This window comes from Mercenaria mercenaria, chromosome 14 (genome assembly GCF_021730395.1).
Source record: "Mercenaria mercenaria strain notata chromosome 14, MADL_Memer_1, whole genome shotgun sequence".
NCBI classification, from domain to species: domain Eukaryota; kingdom Metazoa; phylum Mollusca; class Bivalvia; order Venerida; family Veneridae; genus Mercenaria; species Mercenaria mercenaria.
The window spans coordinates 76,348,054-76,366,075 of record NC_069374.1 but is presented as its reverse complement, the minus strand read 5'-3'; the positions used below and the strand labels follow the sequence as shown (position 1 = coordinate 76,366,075).

General features: G+C 35.5%; 1 protein-coding gene across 1 annotated transcript; it reads right to left on the bottom strand.

Annotated features, from left to right (window-relative positions):
* Positions 1-12,395: 12,395 nt before the first annotated feature.
* On the bottom strand, positions 12,396-17,777 carry LOC123526271 (uncharacterized). Its single transcript, XM_045305348.2, has 3 exons — positions 17,654-17,777; positions 16,713-16,850; positions 12,396-12,770 (listed from the first exon to the last, which is right to left on the bottom strand). The coding sequence occupies exons 1-3, from the start codon at positions 17,704-17,706 to the stop codon at positions 12,527-12,529; spliced, it is 435 nt and encodes a 144-aa protein (XP_045161283.2). The 5' UTR covers positions 17,707-17,777; the 3' UTR covers positions 12,396-12,526.
* Between the last annotated feature and the right edge of the window lie 245 nt (positions 17,778-18,022).

Below are 18,022 nucleotides of genomic sequence, written 5' to 3'. Positions count from 1 at the left end.
TTATCTTATGTGTTATAGATGAGGTCTATGCTACATGTTCAAATGAAGCAGCTCGATTTTCACGTAATATATAATCAGTGAACAAATCAATATAAGCTAGAAAGTCATCTGGCTAAGATTAAATTCTTCAGGTGGTTAAATCCTTGTAAGATAAGGTGTTCAGTTTATTCTTCCCTTCACAGAAAAAAAATAAGTTAACCGCCTCTAGTTAGCGATAAACAGTTTTTCCGTGGAAACCTCGTTTGAAGCTCTCTCGACATGCTTTTGTAAGTTTGACATTTCTCTACCACAAATCTACTCCTCAAAATGTGTGCTAATCCACAGAGCGCGTCTTCCACTGACTCCCGTCTTTGTGGTTGTTCTGTCAAATTTCTCATAATATAAATTTTCTTTATTAACAGTGATGTAACTCCAGCGGGTTGTTTCTACAGTAACATCTTTATTCCTCCTGGCTCCGAACATAGGTATGGTTTAGCCAACAGATAAAAACTGAAACTGAAACTGATTAAACACCTATTTTTATACAATGATATATTTAATGGCGTTGTACATAATAATAACAATAGTAGTTATTATAACAATATTAATAATGACAATAATAATATTAACAGCCTTATTGTAATAAAGAGTCATGACTGCACCCCCACCCCAACCCCCATTTTAGCCCTATTGCCAATACCAGTGCTTAAAGGATCTGGTTCGCCCAGACGAACTGCATATCACCCCCCCCCCCCCCCCCCCATCCGCTCGGTTAATGATTCCATCATATACGATTTAAGAAAGAAATACTACACAACCCTACCCATAGAGCCTTACCAACAAGTGCATTTATTAAACAAACTTTGGAGATATAAATGTTAAAATGTAAAAACTTTAACATAAACTATCACCTGCTGTTTCCGCATGATAAACAGTTATCAGAAGTTTAAAACAATGCCACGAAATCTCTGAAATACAGTTTCTTAAGACTTGTTTTTGAATGTGTCAAGTGATTTACTTTTGCGTAGTTCTAACGGCAGTTCATTCCAAAGTTTTGGACCAATAGTGCAGAAACTTCTATCATTGAATGTTTTGCACTTTGTGTATGGAACAACATATCGACATTCAGAATTTTCAGAAGATCTCAAACCTTGTCTACTAGGAATATACTCTGTAAGAAATTCTGTTAAGTACAGAGGTGCTCTGCCAATGTGACAGCTATACATGAAATAAACATGTTCTTTTGTTTATTTATTAATTGCACTCATTTATTTTGACATGTTATACTCGTATAATCACAATGATCATTTGATGCAGAAGTAAGGAAATAATTAGCGATTATTTTTGTTTGTATTCTGTGCATGCAAACGTGATGAATTAATTATCTTACGTGTTAAAAACTTTCTTAATGTTTGAACGAAAGAAAGATAGGTGTTTTAAATGATTAAGTTACATTGATCTAACTATGCATTATCAACATTAATTCAAATTTAATGTTGACGAACTCGGTACTCTAAAGATGATAAAATGTAAGTGGTAAATGTTTGCCTAAATGCTATTATCAAAGTTATATTGTTTCTTTTTTATATTTGTTATTTATGTATATATTTTCCTTAATGTTTGTAATTGATTAATTAATTGATTAATTTCTTTATTTGAAATTGTAAATTTAAAAAGGACAATAACCTCCTTCGTCCTACGTGTAAGAAAACATAAATTTTGTGAACCTCGTCCTCTTTGACTACAGACTTTCAAACTTCTGAATTCCGGAAACTTCCAAAAACCGAACTTTTAGGCTGGTCCGGAGGTCGTTCGGTTTTCGGAAGTTACACTGTACAATGCTTGTTTAGAACTGTCAAATTTCCTTAAGGACAAGTTTTGCGCACATGTTTGAATACGTTGCATCTTACGCACCTCAAAGTTAGCTATACCATACAGTATGACGTTGCAATAATCCAGATGTAAAATAACTAGAGACAAAACTAAAATTTCAGTGGCTGCTTTTGTTAAGCATTTTCGGATGTTCTTAATTCGTAGTTAATTCAACATGGCTGTACAACATTTGCGATTTACATGATCTTGAAAGTTCAAGGTTTCGTCAAGAAATGCTCCGAGTTATCTAATTGTGCTCTCACGTTTGACATCATCACCAGCAATGTTAATGGAATTTGTAAAACATTTTTCCAATCGAAGTCTGCTACCAAACATAATAAATTCAGTTTTGGCAGTGTTCATTTTCAATTTGTTTCTATTCATCCAGTCATTGATTATAACTGCGCACCTTTCAAGGTCTCCGATCGCTTGTGATTCTACGGAAGCAGATATATGACGAAAGTTTTTATTTGCTATATGATCCTCGGCAAAACCGTAGACTGATTTTGGAGTGACATCAGAAAGAGTTCCAGCATAGGTGATATACAGGCAAGGACCAAGGCAACTGCCCTGGGGCACACTGCATTCAAGATGGCGGTCTGATGAATATACATTGTTGATATTAATCTTACAAGTACGAGGCCTGAAATAGGGGTCTATCCATTGAAGAGCTGTATCACAGACGCCATATTGTGCTTTAATGACATCTAGAAGAATGTCGTGGTCGACAGTGTCAAATGTCCACTTAAGTCAGTTGCAATAAGGGCTGTGACTTCCTTTTTCTCCATATCACTTAGAAGATCATTGACTAACCGAAGTAGCGCTGATTCACAGGAATGGTATTTCCCGTATGCAGACTGGTTCTTAGGCTAAAGACTGTTTTGATTTACATGTTTGTTTAAGAGCTGCTTTCTCAATAAGTTTTTATAGAAATGATAAATTACTCTCAGGACGATAATTGGAAAGCTCTAGTTCAAGACCGCCTTTTTAGCAGAGGTCTAACAACTGCTTGTTTATAATTCACATGGAAAACACCTTGTAATGAGAGATTCACCAATTTAGTGATACTAGAGAGAAGTTCATCTACATGTGATTTCAGAATACGTGTTGGCAAAATATCTAATTCTGAAGACGTAGTATTCTGTTCATTGATGAGATTTTTCATTTCGTCTTGAATCAGTTCAGTAAATTTGTTTTAATTTTATATATCCTTTACTTGAGTATTAAAGTTTTGGTATTCACTTAGGGACTGACGTATTTTTGAGGGTTTTTTTGCCATGAAAAAAGTCAGCAAATTTTTCAGCCAATGAATTATTAGACTCTCCTTGATCAGGCAGTGGGTTTTCAGATGTGCTATTTACGAAGCTTAATATTTACTAATAAAATATTTGCAGTATTTATAAATAACCATGCAACCAGGAAGAGTGGCTAAGCGTGATCTCTCCGAGACTGTTTCAAATTCTGAACAAACATTTTACTGAGATTACAAGGGACAAGAGACTATCGTGCACTCTTACGGACCAAATCAAAACTGGACAATTAACTGTTAAAATGCTTGGTATAATATAATGGGTATATTTTCAGATGAACAAAAATCCGGAAGCCAGAAGCGTTAGGCAAATAGTGTATTTATTCCATACACGTCACATGTAAACTCGTCAACCCTTCAGCTGAATGCCTTTAATTCATATCGCATCTGTTCATAAGAATAGGTAAATCACAAACGTTGAAATATCTATAAACAAATTGTTTCTTTTCATAGCTAAAATAATAATAATGGTAATAATGCTTAATTGACTTCTGAAGTTTGATCTACTATAAGCTTAGTCGGTCAAAACGAGTTAAACATTCCAACATGTCGAGTGATTTTACCGCTACATCCAGATAGAACAATGTGAACAGTTCTGTGTTAAAGCCTCATAATGCCTTTGTTTATAATGTGACTGCCACATTTTCCGTTATGAACATAAAATACATTAATTTCTTGTTAATTCCTATTTCTGATAATTACTTTCTTAATATTGCTGAATATACTTGAACTTTTAATGGAATCTATTGTTTTTATTACCTCCTATTAAAGCTCTAACTATAACGGTTCATGTGCAATATTAACAGTAGTGCTTTTCGTACCATGTAAGTACACGTAACATCTATTTGGAAAGCTGTTTCATCTCTTTTTTGAGATAAAGGACCTTTTATATTGTCTGTTTATATCAAGGTATAAAAGGATGTCTGATAGATACAGTTGTCTTTCAGTTAGAGTAGGGGTTGATATTGAAACCTGACCTTCATTTAGCATACATTATGATAATTGGTAGGCCAAAAAGCAGTCATAAAAGTTAGACTAAAAAACAACAACATACGAGCAGTAAAGCATGTTGGAATTTAGATATTACCTACCTTCATTTATCAAAGTAAACCGGGTTGAGGTGCAAAATTTCTGCAAACGAACTTGGTTATTGAAGTTAAAAGTTGAATAACTTTATACTGGTACAAAATATTTGTTAAAATGACTTCTAACGCAACATTTATGTTTTGGCAAATAACACAATAACAGTTTTTGATATTTTACACACATTCGCTATTCTTTGTAATCAATTTATGAAAAATTCAGCAAATTCGAATAAATGTAATTACATCATTTTATTCAATATGATAATACCTTCACATAACTTGCTTACATTTTCATTATTGCAAATTGTACAAAGCTTTTGTTTAAAATGCATTTTTGAAAGTGACATGCAAAACAAATATTCCGACATGAACTCAAACTCGTATATGGTCAAGTATTTCGAAAGGGGGTTTAACTCTTTAACTCAGTTAAAAATGACAAAATTTGACTAAACACGCATGTATGACAAGATTTCACATATTTTTTTTATTTTTGACCATCAGAGATATGTTCTACATATTAAAGAGTATGAATGCATGAAAATGTTCACAATAGTAACCGAAAGTGTATTCGAGTAGCTTTAAATGAGCCACTTGTTATAAATTCGCTCAAAGCTGGTATATCCTTAGGACGACCGGTGTAACGTTGTAAACTGACCCCCATAGAACAATGACCAATTTTCTATAAGATATTGACACCCCTTATAAAATAATGACCCCCGATTTTATGTATAAAATATTGACACCCCACTTGACCTATTACTAACATACTCTATATCAAATCAAGTCACTGTCGTGTTTCTATTGCTTATATTTGTTGTTGTTGTTGTTTCTGCTGATTTTTCTAGTATGCATGTCACTTTAATGCTAAGTAAACCTTGTAAGTAACCTTCCTTATATAAATAGTTTACTAATAATTGATACTTGTCTGATTAATGCTTACCATGTAAATATAATTGCTCAATTTAATGGAACCATGCGTGAAAATCCGAAATAATTGCAAACTCATTTTGAACGTATGTATTTATGTATAGTACGACGTTGTCAAAAAAACTTTACCCACACTGCATGCTGCACTAAACTCAACAAATATGCTGTACCTCATTCATGCTCCACTATGCCAGTAAGCTCTGCTGTACAAAAAATCCTATGCTGTAACCCACCCACAAGCTGTGCTGTACCGTGACAGTAAGCTCTGCTGTACACAAATCTTTGCTATACCCCAACCACAAGCTATGCTGTACGCTACCTACGCAAGCTATGATGTACATCATCAACACGATATGCTGTAGCCTGGTCTCATTTGAAAGTTTTACTAAATATACAGTGAAAGGGTGATAAAGACAACATGTGAGCCGAGATCACCTATGAGCAGAAACAGCATATGAACATAAACCAAATGTGAGACAGCATATGACCAGAGACCAGATATGAGACGAGACAGCATAATTATTATGACCAAACCAACAGTGAGCAAAGACGGCATATCACCAGAGACCAACTTTGAGCTGATACAGCATATGACCAGAGAACAACTATGAGAAGAGACAGCATATGACCAGAGACCAAAATGCGAGCAGAGACAGCATATGACATTAGACCAACTGTGAGCAGAGACAGAATATGACCAGAGAACGACTTTGAGCAGAGAAAGCATATGACCAGAGAACAAATGTGAGCAGAGACAACATCTGACCAGAGACTAAATGCGAGCAAAGACAAAAAATATGACTGAAACTTACTGTGAGCTGAGGCAGCATATGACCAGAGACCAACTGTGAGCTGAGACAGCGCATGACCAGAGACCAACTATGAGCAAAGACAGCATATGACCAGAGACCAACTGTGAGCTGAGACAGCGCATGACCAGAGACCAACTATGAGCAGAGACAGCATATGACCAGAGACCAACTGTGAGCAGAGTCAAAGTATCACCAGAGACCAACTGTGAGCAAGGACAGCATATGATCAGAGGCCAACTGTCAGCAGAGACAGCATATGACCAGAGACCAACTGTGAGAAGAGACAGCATATGATCAGAGACCAAATCTGAGCTAAGACAACATATGACCAGAGACCAACTGTAGGCAGAGACAGCATATGACAAGAGACCAACTGTGAGCAGAGACAGCATATGACCAGAGACCAACTATGAGATGAGACAGCATATGACCAAAGACCAACTGTCAGCAGAAACAGCGTATGACCAGTGTCCAACTCGGATAAGAGACAGCATATGACCAGAGACCAACTATAAGCAAAAACAGTATATGACCAGAGACCAACTTTGAGGAGTGGCAACATATGACCAGAGACCAAATATAGGCAGAAACCGTATATGACCAGAGACCAACTAAGAGATGAGACAGCGACCAACTGTTAGAAGAAACAGTACATGACCAGAGACCAAAGAGGAGTGGCAACAAATGACCAGAGACCAACTATCAACAGAAACAGTATATGCTCACAGACTAACTGTGAGCAGAGACAGCATATGACCAGAGACCAACTGTGAGAAGGGGCAGCATATGACAAGAGACCAACTGTGAGATGAGACAGCATATGACCAGAGGCCAACTGTGAGAAGAGACAACATATGACAGAGACCAACTGTGATCAGAGACAGCATATGACTAGGGACCAACTGCGGAAACGTATGTGACCAGAGACCAACTAAGAGATGAGACAGCGACCAACTGTGAGCAGAGTCAGCATATGACCAAAGACCAACTGTGAGCAGAGACAGCATATGACTGGAGAACAACTTTGAGGAGAGACAGCATATGACCAGAGACCAACTGTGTGCTGAGATAGCATATGACCAGAGACCAACTATGAGCAGAGACAGCATATGACCAGATACCAACAGTGAGCAGAGTCAACATATGACAAGAGTCTAACTGTGAGCAGGGAGAGCATATGACCAGAGACCAACTGTAAACAGAGACAGCATATGATCAGAGACCAACTGTCAGCAGAAACAGTATATGACCAGAGACTAATCATGAGATGAGACAGCAATGACCAGAGACCAACCATAAGCAGAAACAGTATATGACCAGAGACCAGTTTTGAGATGAGGCAATATATGACCAGAGACCAACTATAAGCAGAAGCAGTGTATGACCAGAGACCAACTATGAGATGAGACAGCGATGACAAGAGACCAACTGTGAGCAGAAACAGTATATGATCAGAGACCAACTTTGAGGAGTAGCAACATATGACCAGAGACCAACTTTAAGCAGAAACAGTATATGATCAGAGACCAACTTTGAGGAGTGGCAACATATGACCAGAGACCAAATATAAGCAGAAACAGTTTATGACCGGAGACCAACTAAGAGATGAGACAGCGATAATCAGAGATCAACTATGAGAAGAAACAGTATATGACCAGAACCATATGTCTAGAGACCAACTATGAGCAGAGACAGCATATGACCAGAGACCAACTATGAGCAAGGACAGCATATGATCAGAGACCAACTGTCAGCAGAGACAGCATATGACCAGAGACCAACTGTGAGAAGAGACAGCATATGACCAGAGACCAACTGTGAGAAGAGACAGCATATGGCCAGAGACCCAACTGTGAGCAGAGACAACATATGACTGGAGACCAACTGTAAGCAGAGACTGCATATGACCAGACACCAACTGTGAGCTGAGACAGCATATGACCAGACACCAACTATGAGCAGAGACAGCATATGACCAGAGGCCAACTGTGAGCAGAGTCAACATATGACCAGAGACCAACTGTGAGCAGGTAACTATATAACAGAAAAAAGTAACAAAGAGCCATAACTCCCGAACAGCAAAACCATTTTTTTTCTTCCTGCACAACTAGGCATCGGTAGTAGTAATCTCTGAAAGTTTGAATCAAATCCGTTTAATAATGAATGAGGAGTTGCGGTCACAAAAATGTTACACGGACGCACACAAGGACACACACACGCACGGGTGCCATTACCATATTCTCCGATGCCTATCAGCGGGGGATATTTATGTTGTAAGTGTACCTTAGGTGGGTTAGGGTGAGGGTTTGGGTTAGAGGTCGTTATTCTATAGGGGGTCACAATTCTATGCGAGGGTTATTGTTATACGTGTGGGAGAGTCATAATATTATGACCCCCCACCCCCCGGTCATAATATTATGACCTGGGAGTCACTATTCTATATAAAATAATGACCGGGGGTCATTATTCTATGGGTGTCAGTTTACAACGTTACACCGGCACATTTTTACACAACGCATGTTTTTGACAACACAAAAATGACATCGGATGACCATCAGTTTTATCCGGAAGTAGAGGAAATGAGAGTACACAGGCTAAACTGGTAAAAGAAAATAGCATTTGCATCCTTTTATTGTCCGGGTTCACGTGTAGGGTTCTTCCCGTCTGCGAACAAACTTTACTGTGCTGAATGGAGAAAATTCTCAGCACTTTAACGATTTGAAAATACCTGGGTTTTAGCACAACATGTCAGCTTTTCATCTACGAAAAAGCATTTGCTCTCGTAATAAACACAAATCCGACAGAAGTCCGTAACGGAACAAGGGTACATAGAGAATTTTGGAGCTTCGCCAAATCGTTCAAAAGGTCCTTTATGAAGTGCCAGTATATGCCTCGGATATCAGATATTTTCAAGTTTGAGAGCTGTAGAGCTACACATTTCAGAAATATTTTCAAAAGGTATTTCGTGTAATAAATGTTGATTCTATGGAAGCGAAGTGAAAGGGCCATCAGACGCTACTATGTTTTACTGTAGGGACAATACACGTTTTTTTTTTGTGTATTAACGTCTGCAGAAGCCCGCGGGATTGTTTGTGACCGAGACCGTAGGTCGTGTATTGTCGCTATTCTTGCATAAAAAAACATTGCACGACGACTAAATGCATTGTTTTCATATGTGATGACTTCACGATTCCGGTACATTTTTTATTTACCATTCTTGTTGTTCTTGGAAACGGTAAACATGTTTTAAATATCCATAACCGGAGCACACATAACAACAACACTACTAAAAGCGTGATTTGAAGGTTTTTGAGCATCTTATGTTTATTTTTAGTTATTATAAACGTTACATTACACATAATTTTGCATATAACTTAAAAATTTGATAAACAGGAACACAATTATTTTAAGAATAACAACTTTACATTCGAATTATTTTGAGTACGAACAGACAGAGTACGGATGAGTACGAAACTAGTGACTAGCTTTCGAGGTTTATTATGTGAATTCTGCGAACAATCAGGTAAAAACAAACCGACTGATACTAACAAAGTCATTAATATAATACCTAAAAACAGGCAATAGCACAAGTTACACGCGATACTTATTTATTCACAGTTATTTACAATAACTGAACAGACGCTTTGTAAAGGGAGTAAACTCTAAGAGAAGCTAGTGCATACATTGATGGGGGCAGTACGTTTGGGGTTGGAAACTGATACAGCTAAACATACTATGGATTACATTGTGTCTATAATGCTACAAGAAGAGGTTATTATGGAAGAAACAAGATGCAGATGCCAAATATCAGTCTGCGCAGAAATACATACATATTTCCCTGGCAAAGCATTTCAAAAATAAAAATCTGGTGTTAACAGCACGTGAATTGCCTTGTTTGCACACGACTTTTCTCCCGTTAATACATGGGCGGATCCAGTGAAAAAAGTAGTTTTTATGCAAGAATACGTTTCTCATTTCTCAAAAATGTGGTAAAACATTTAGTTTTCATTCTCGTTTTTTGACAAAATAAGTTTTGTCATGTTGAACAGAAGGCATGGTCGTAAAGTGAGTAAAATTATAACATCTCTTTTTTTATATTTCTTCATGAAAATAATGTCTTTTTAACTTATGACAGAGTGCGGAAATGTACTTCATGCAACCACTAAAATGTTCGCAAAACTAAGTGTTGCGTTAAAAGGTGTGTTGAGAGTAATCACGTAAACACTTTTGAAACACTTAGTCTAGAATTTATTTTGGTTCTATCATTAGATAGTGATACCGTACTGGAACGTTGGAAAAGCAATTAGTACTTTACTAAATAATGGTAATATTGCTGCATATTTAGGATATACATATGGATAATCAATATTTTTGAAGTAAACAAAGCATCGACATCCATTATTGGACCTCTTATTTGTTTCTTTATCAATGACAACGGTGATGAAACCGGATCTTACATCAATCTGTTTGCTGAAAATAGACGTTTCTGTATAATGGTATGTCATGAAAGCCCCAAAACTAATAGTTAAATTTGATTGCTAGTCAGTCCCTAAAATAAAGGTTAGATAAATGCAGTGATGTATCACTACATCTATATATAATACTGATAGGATCTTAAGCAAACCATATTATGGATCAGATTGGATTAGTAGGTTTACACATATGTGTAATTTTCACAACAAATTTCACAACTTGTGCACTTCCTTAAATTACCCCTACTTCTGTGCTTATCATAGTGAATGTTGAAAAGAACGTTTAAACGACTTAGCCCTCCGTCACTTTTGATTATCTAGCCTATCTAATATTAATGTCTGTAGTTTTGTGTCCATAATGAATTAAACATCATAAATTGCACCCTTTTTACGCTGGGGCAACTCCATTTTGACGCCGACGATTTTCATATTATTTTATAAGAAGTATGTAACCTATTAGACATTATGAAATTTTGATTAATCGTCTAGATAAAACCAATAAGTCTATAGTTGTATGTCGTTGATTTAAACAAGAAATACACTTTTAACTTTAATTCTTCCCTAGATCCAATGGTCTTATAAAACTAAAGATATAAGTCAAATTTAATTAGATGATATTATATTGTACACTCTAGATTGAACAACATTACACAGACTTAAATGCAATAAAGGAAACAAGTAACCAATTGTTTTTTTCTTTTTTAAATTTGGCTGATTTAGCAAAGGTAATGCAAGAAATTGTTAAACCACGCATAAAGTCTTGAGCATGACAATTCTCCTGTTTTCGAGGTTTACGATAAAATAACAGAAGCATTTTCGTGTCTTGTCTTTCAAAGACTTTGCTTCAGTAGTGTATTTCATTCTTAATAATTTGTCTTAATTGCACTAGCACCTATCAATTTTTCCCCACATAGAAAGGCTGAGATTCTAATAACGCCGGAAGGACTAATCTAAAAGGGAACTCTAAATTCTATATAGAATGTTTTACACAGTTTTAGGCAAAGAATCTGATATGCTTTGAGCGCTTCTGGAAGATTTTGCTGCGAATAGACAGTGCATCTAGCTTTACAGCTAAATTAATTAATTATCTCACAGTTAAATAGAAAAGTCAACGTGATAAGCCTTGGGGAATACATGCTTAATAGTCTCCCTTTATTTCATCTCACGGCTTATATTTCAAAAATATATGTTAGTTACGTAGGGTGTCACGTCTCCGCTTAGCTCAGTAGGTTTGGTCTACGGATCGCGGGGTCGTGAGTTCGACCCTCGAGCGGAGCGTATGTTCTCCGTGACTATTTGATAAACGACATTGCGTCTGAAATCATTAGTCCTCCACCTCTGATTCATGCGGGGAAGTTGGCAGTTACTTGCGGAGAACAGGTTTGTACTGGTACAGAATCCAGGAGCACTGGTTAGGTTAATTGCCCGCCGTTACATGTCTGAAAGACTGTTGAAAAACGGCCTTAAACCCAAAACAAACAAACAAACAAATTACGTCTCCAAAGTAATCATACATTCTGCAAGATACACAACCGAGCAGGTATAAGACTACCCTACCTAATGTTTGTAGATGAACCTTAATTTTTAGCATTAGGCAAACAAAATAACTTAATATTACTTCACTTTTATACTGATATTTTCCCACTTCTTTAATATGATTAAATGCGGGAGCAATCTCCTGGACTCTTTGGATTTGATCATGTAGCAACGTTGACTAAGTACCGGTATTCACTGAGGCCATTACCATGATTACTATGAGAGTTTTGAAGGAATATATAACTTGATTTGGACTTTATTGCTGTCCTGAAAATACAGGATTCTGTTAATATGTAACACTCAAAAGTACGACAATTAAGATTACATAAAATTCTCTTCCGTCTTCTTCACAAGACACCATTATCTTGATATGATACACCAACCAATGAATAATCAATAAAAGTTCATATTTCTTTTAGATGCTTTAATTTCAAATTCAGTAGCAATTAAAGGACAAAAACGATCAAATTTGTAACAACTACATATCGTTTTCAAGAGAAGTCAAATAGGTCACTTTATCTTATCGTTATGAAGTTATTGGTACCCAAATGTAAAGGAAGATCCCAACGGGTTACCTTTACATTTAACCCGCACGAAAGAAGGGCTATAACCCCAAGGTAAAGTGGTGGAATGCCAACTCCCGCTACCACATCCGATATCGACAAAACTGCAACTATGTCTGCATGACAAGGCTTTGCAGCATAGCTGTGTGTTTTCCTTTACGTTGATCGTATATTGAACGTCGAGTCCTGGACCACTAGATAGGAATGATTCGTCCCTGAAAGATATACATCAGAACGTTGCACAGTTCTTAAGTAAGTGTTGGGCAACAGTAATATCTACTTTATTGAGGCAGAGCGGACGTTTTAACCAATATATTCAACAAATATTTATATATTTATATACCCAATAAGGTTTTCTTTGCCATAAGAAACGCAGAAGTTTGAGTTTTGCAAAGAAAACATTTTTCCGCATCCGCAGTAGTGGTATCTTCTACATAAAAATGCGAGTGGTCTGTAAGCACCAGTTCAATCTCTTTATGGAGGTGTGTTGGAAAATAGTCAATAATACATCCGAGGCAGTCCTATTGACAGGAACTATACGAAAAAATAAAAACAAACTTTTGAAACTATGAAATGGGACCAGTTCAAACAAAAGGTAAACAAGTTATAATATACTTCGCCCTAGTTTTTGCACGTTAAAAATCTAAAAGTCATCGTACGGATCTTGTTGAAAAGTATGTCTGTAATTGTACAGCCTACGTCATTTGTCGACAGCTTTCATCCGTCCTTATACATTTGTGATCAAGAGGAGAAGGGAGATGGCAGAATTATAAAGGTGGCGCTAAGAACCAGATGCGGTGCCAATGCACATTTAATTTCAGTGTATAGCTTTAATCAAGTTAACTGTTATTGGAGACACTTGTTCTTCTTGTATTTACTGTTACAGGTCAAATGGCACTCATTAGTTGTATATGATATTTTTCCTGTAATCAGAATTTCACAATTGATCACAAAGGCTTATGGATTTTGGAATTGGAATTGGATTGGCGATTACAAATTCCATTGATTCTTAAAATTAATTACGCTTTTACTTTCAATATTGCTTTGTTGTGTCTTAAGTCATACTTCAGTTTTACTGAAAGTCTTATGTACGGACATGTTAATACAGTAGCTTAGTTTGAATGAAGAAATATGAAAGAAGATGACTAAAAGATATGGCTGTAAGTTAGTACCACGCATTTTCTAAAGATAACATATCTGATTTGTATAAATTAGGGGCGAAATATACTACATCCCCACATTTGGTTTGAACCAGTTTCATTTCATGATTTTCAAAAGTTCCCATGTAAAGAAATGCTTTCGCTCTGTACTGTAAACCTACCTTTATGCATAAAAAGTATAACCATTTCTGAGAGGAACTACTTTGCCAATTTTTGTTGTTGTTGTTGATGTTGTTGTTAGAAACAAATATTTTATATTTTTTACATCAACTAAAAAATTAACTGACCCTCTTTGTTAACATTTCTCCTATAGTTCAGGTCATTAACGCCGCCGACGGAGTGTCATTTGGCCCTTTTCAACTCACTCATAAAGAGAGGGAGTCAGTATTTACAGGCCGTGTTGTAACAAAATCAAAACTTAAACTAACATAAATGCCATAAACCTATAAAACACTGAGGTGTTAAGAGAAAAAAAAAACATAATTATCACTGCGTCCACATCAAACATCATAAATTAAAATAGGTGTCTCGTTTATCAACGAAAATAATAAAATAAAATCATTTGGAAAAATTAAATGGCATTCGCGATTATAAGTTATGTTCTGTTTGATATTTACACGCTTATACGTTATCTGCAGGTAGTGTTTCATTTCGTCGCTTTACCTTTAAAGTGCTTGATAAGCCATGATTGTAATAATATTCGGATATCCGTTTTGTTTCGGAAAAGCAATTATATTGCACAATTTAGTCATGTGGCAGAACATTTTAATAAAAGAAAGTATGTGATTTAACACATGTATCTGCACAAAATGGACAATGAGGTGTTTGATACGTTGGAAGTAGCAGACATTTCAGGCAGTAAAATGATCCAGCTACTAAAGAATGTGGAGATTTAACTGATTATTTGGAAATTAAGACATTTTGATTGTAAACAAAGTTTTTTACAAGTTTGGTGATCAACATAAAATAGAATGATGATTCAACAAAGAATTTTGTAAATTTATCCCAATACATCAATTAGATCTGACGTTTGTTTGGCATTCATGATATCTACATACTTTAATTCTTTGAAATAGAACAGGTAAGAGTGTTACATTTGACTTTATAAACAGCTTGATAACAGTAATATGTTTTCATGCAATTGACAGTAGTGTGTTTGTATATAAGTTTATTTATAGTCGCCAGAGGTAACCCATACAAGCGACTCCTCTAGAAGACTGTTAGTAATTTTAGTGGGAGGATATTTCAAGATACAGAAGATGCTCCAGTTCCAGAAGCATCCCTGATTCTTTAGCGTGCCAGGTGTAAAGCACCCATACACTGGACTCTTATCCCAATGTTAGTAATTTTTAGTTGGAGAAGCGGGGTCTCGAACTAACGATCCCTAGTTTCATAGTTAAACGGTGTTACTGCTAGACCACAGCGTCCGCTCTAATTGACAGTTACTGTAGTTTATATCTATTACGTATATATGCAATAATAACAAGGATTGTATCAAACCAGATGACATTCTATGGAACAAAAGGTAGCATTGTTGAGCAAAATGCAATGCATAGTTGACAATACGCGCTTAGTGCAAATACACACAGAAACATCTGCGTTTCGCAAAATATACTTGTGTCCACCCCTGTCAAAATGTTGAACTTGCAATATAGAAACTAGTCAATTATATTTGGTGGTATTAGAATACCCCTTGGGTAGTTTCAAATCCGTTTCGGTCGAATTATACATAAATCTTTAACAGTAGAATATTCACTGAAACAAATGTTATGTGCAAAAGTATTCAGTATTGAATAAATGGAAAAGCTAGTTTTTTCATGACAGCGCAATTGACTTTTTCCATTAATTAAAGACTGATGTTATGAATAATTTATAAATGCTGAAATATTTGTCAAAGGGAAATGTTATCTCATTAAACAGCACATGCCATATACATGTATATTGGATGAAAACAACAATTTACGGAGGACCTAAACTTTACTTTTATGACTTGGACTTAAGTTTTGGCTAAAAGTCACAGCCTTTATTATTTCTCCTAAGCATCTCAAACATAACAAGTAAAATTTTGATGCAGAGCATCAAATCGCCAGAGTACTTAATTTTCAGTAAGGTAAAAAATCACGAAATTTAATGATATACTCCGTATCGACAAAATTTATCACGTGATCCGAAACAGGTAAAAGCCAGTGAGTGTGTTTATATACATACCACATGTACACATTGCAAAGATTAACTAGTAAATAACACACAAAATTTTAATTAAATTTCAATTGTTTAAATGAAAGTACGACGTTTGATTCTTTTAGACAATGTATGTGGTTATTCATATTTTTTCATCTGACTTCGACAACATTTTGGTTTTAGAAGGAATTTATTTTCTGTTTTACAAACAAACGCATCGGTTAATTTTTACTGCAATTCAAAGAACTACTAGAGGCCATTTCTGAAATTATCTCTAGATGATTCTGTGTAGGTTGAGGGTCTAATTGTTTATTTATTAGCAAGTGATAAGAAATAGATTAACTGCGGTTAACCCATTGTAAAGGCATTCTCTCTGCAGTGTAGTGAGAATGTTTACCTGTTTCAGATCACGTGATAGGGCTATTGATACGGTATATAGGGATAAGTTCATTATGCATGTTTCCTATATTCCTAAAAAGCTATCTTTTGAAAATAATAAAAAATCTTATGCAATTTTCAGCTCCTAATTCCTTTATGTAAGCCTTTCATTAACTGCCTTGTTTTTCTTTTATTTACAATATCATTTTTTCATTGTTACAATTTAATAACTTCTCCTAACAGCTGCAGAATCCTAAAGCGTATCAGATATAGTCGCCGGTTTCTACCGGCGACTAATGAAGGATTTTGAAAAAAAAACAGTAGAAATTCCCCTAAGCAAGATTGAATTATTAAAATAAAACTAGTTAACTCTCTAACAAGATTTATCTGCAGGTATAGTGGATTTTGGCACGCGAAACCTTTACTTAAACTTGATACCTGCATTCTGATCCGTAGACCATCGGTGGCGCATAGCAACCTTGTCCACCATTGGCAAATGCTGTAGGAAGAGCATAGACTGTCAGGAATATGGTCACAAATATCAGAATTAGCGGATTTGACGCCATGTTTTGTCGACTGTTAAAAGAAGAAGTGTGTTATTATTGCAAGAAAAATATATTCAGAATATGTAAAACTGTTTGATAAAACATTAATAAGGAGGATTTCATGATCAACTGTACTTTGCTTTAAAGCTCTTCTTTGTACTAGGTTTTTAGATCAAATTACCAATTTAAATGATAAATGCGAATCTAAAATCTGTTTCATAGTTCTACTATCTTCAAAAACTTTTTATGTTTCTGCTAACACCATTATGTCGCTCGAATAACGTAGCTGAAATTATAATTGCGCTAAAAGACAAATAGCATCTTAAAGTAAAGTGCATTTAGGGGAAATATATACGAATCATGTTCGCCTTAAATCTGTTGTGTTCAAAAGCGGTGTATCTGACTTTTGTCTTCGTTTGATGCTACGTAATCATGTATTTAAAGTTTTTGTCTAAAGCTAATCCAAGATAAATTGAAAATTGTTTCACGTCTTTTTATTACAATATCGTTTTTTCTCCTCCAAATATGAAAAAAATACATAGCCTCTCAGCTCCTTGTAATAGCGTATTTGCCTATTTTATCTAAACGAAACAATAACAAAATGGAACTTTTGGAAAACCACAGGCCGTCCAGGATTGCTGAAGTTCCATGACAGTTACCATGCCATAACCATTAATTAGAGATTATGTAGCGAAATGACCAATTTAAAATATAAACGTAAACTACTCTACTAATTTTTGACATACGTATTTGAAGTTTCGGTTGTACTAAAAAAAAGTTTTCACTATTAAAACAAATAAAATTAATACCTGCTAACTGTTTCATAAATTATACCTGTATAGTTCGTCACAATCTTGCTGTTCGAGTTCCAGTTTTATAACCAACATGGAGCATATTGTTATCTATGTTGAATTTCCCATGGCCCATTAATGTCGAACTCAGTTTTGACTGTTGAACATATGTATAAGAAAACTATCAGGTATATTTGTATCAGAAGATAAAAACTGTTTAGACACCAAGTAAAAACTAATTTTCCTTACAGGTCCGTCTCAAAATTTACTTTTCGGCAGAATTTTGCATAATTGTACCCTACATGTAAAATTTATGCTTACGTTAAATATAACTGTATTGTTTGATTAAGAAAGGCCAGAATGCGCAGAGCTTCTTCCTAAAATTCATAACAATTTAATGAACTGATTTTCA

Bases quoted from the DNA above. Each gene is read 5' to 3' on its own strand.
- LOC123526271 (XM_045305348.2), bottom strand. From the start codon at position 17,706: ATGTTGGTTATAAAACTGGAACTCGAACAGCAAGATTGTGACGAACTA. The intron at 16,851-17,653 runs GTATAATTTATG...TTCTTTTAACAG, and splicing joins GATTGTGACGAACTATACAG to TCGACAAAACATGGCGTCAA. The intron at 12,771-16,712 runs GTATCAAGTTTA...TATATCTTTCAG, and splicing joins GTCTACGGATCAGAATGCAG to GGACGAATCATTCCTATCTA.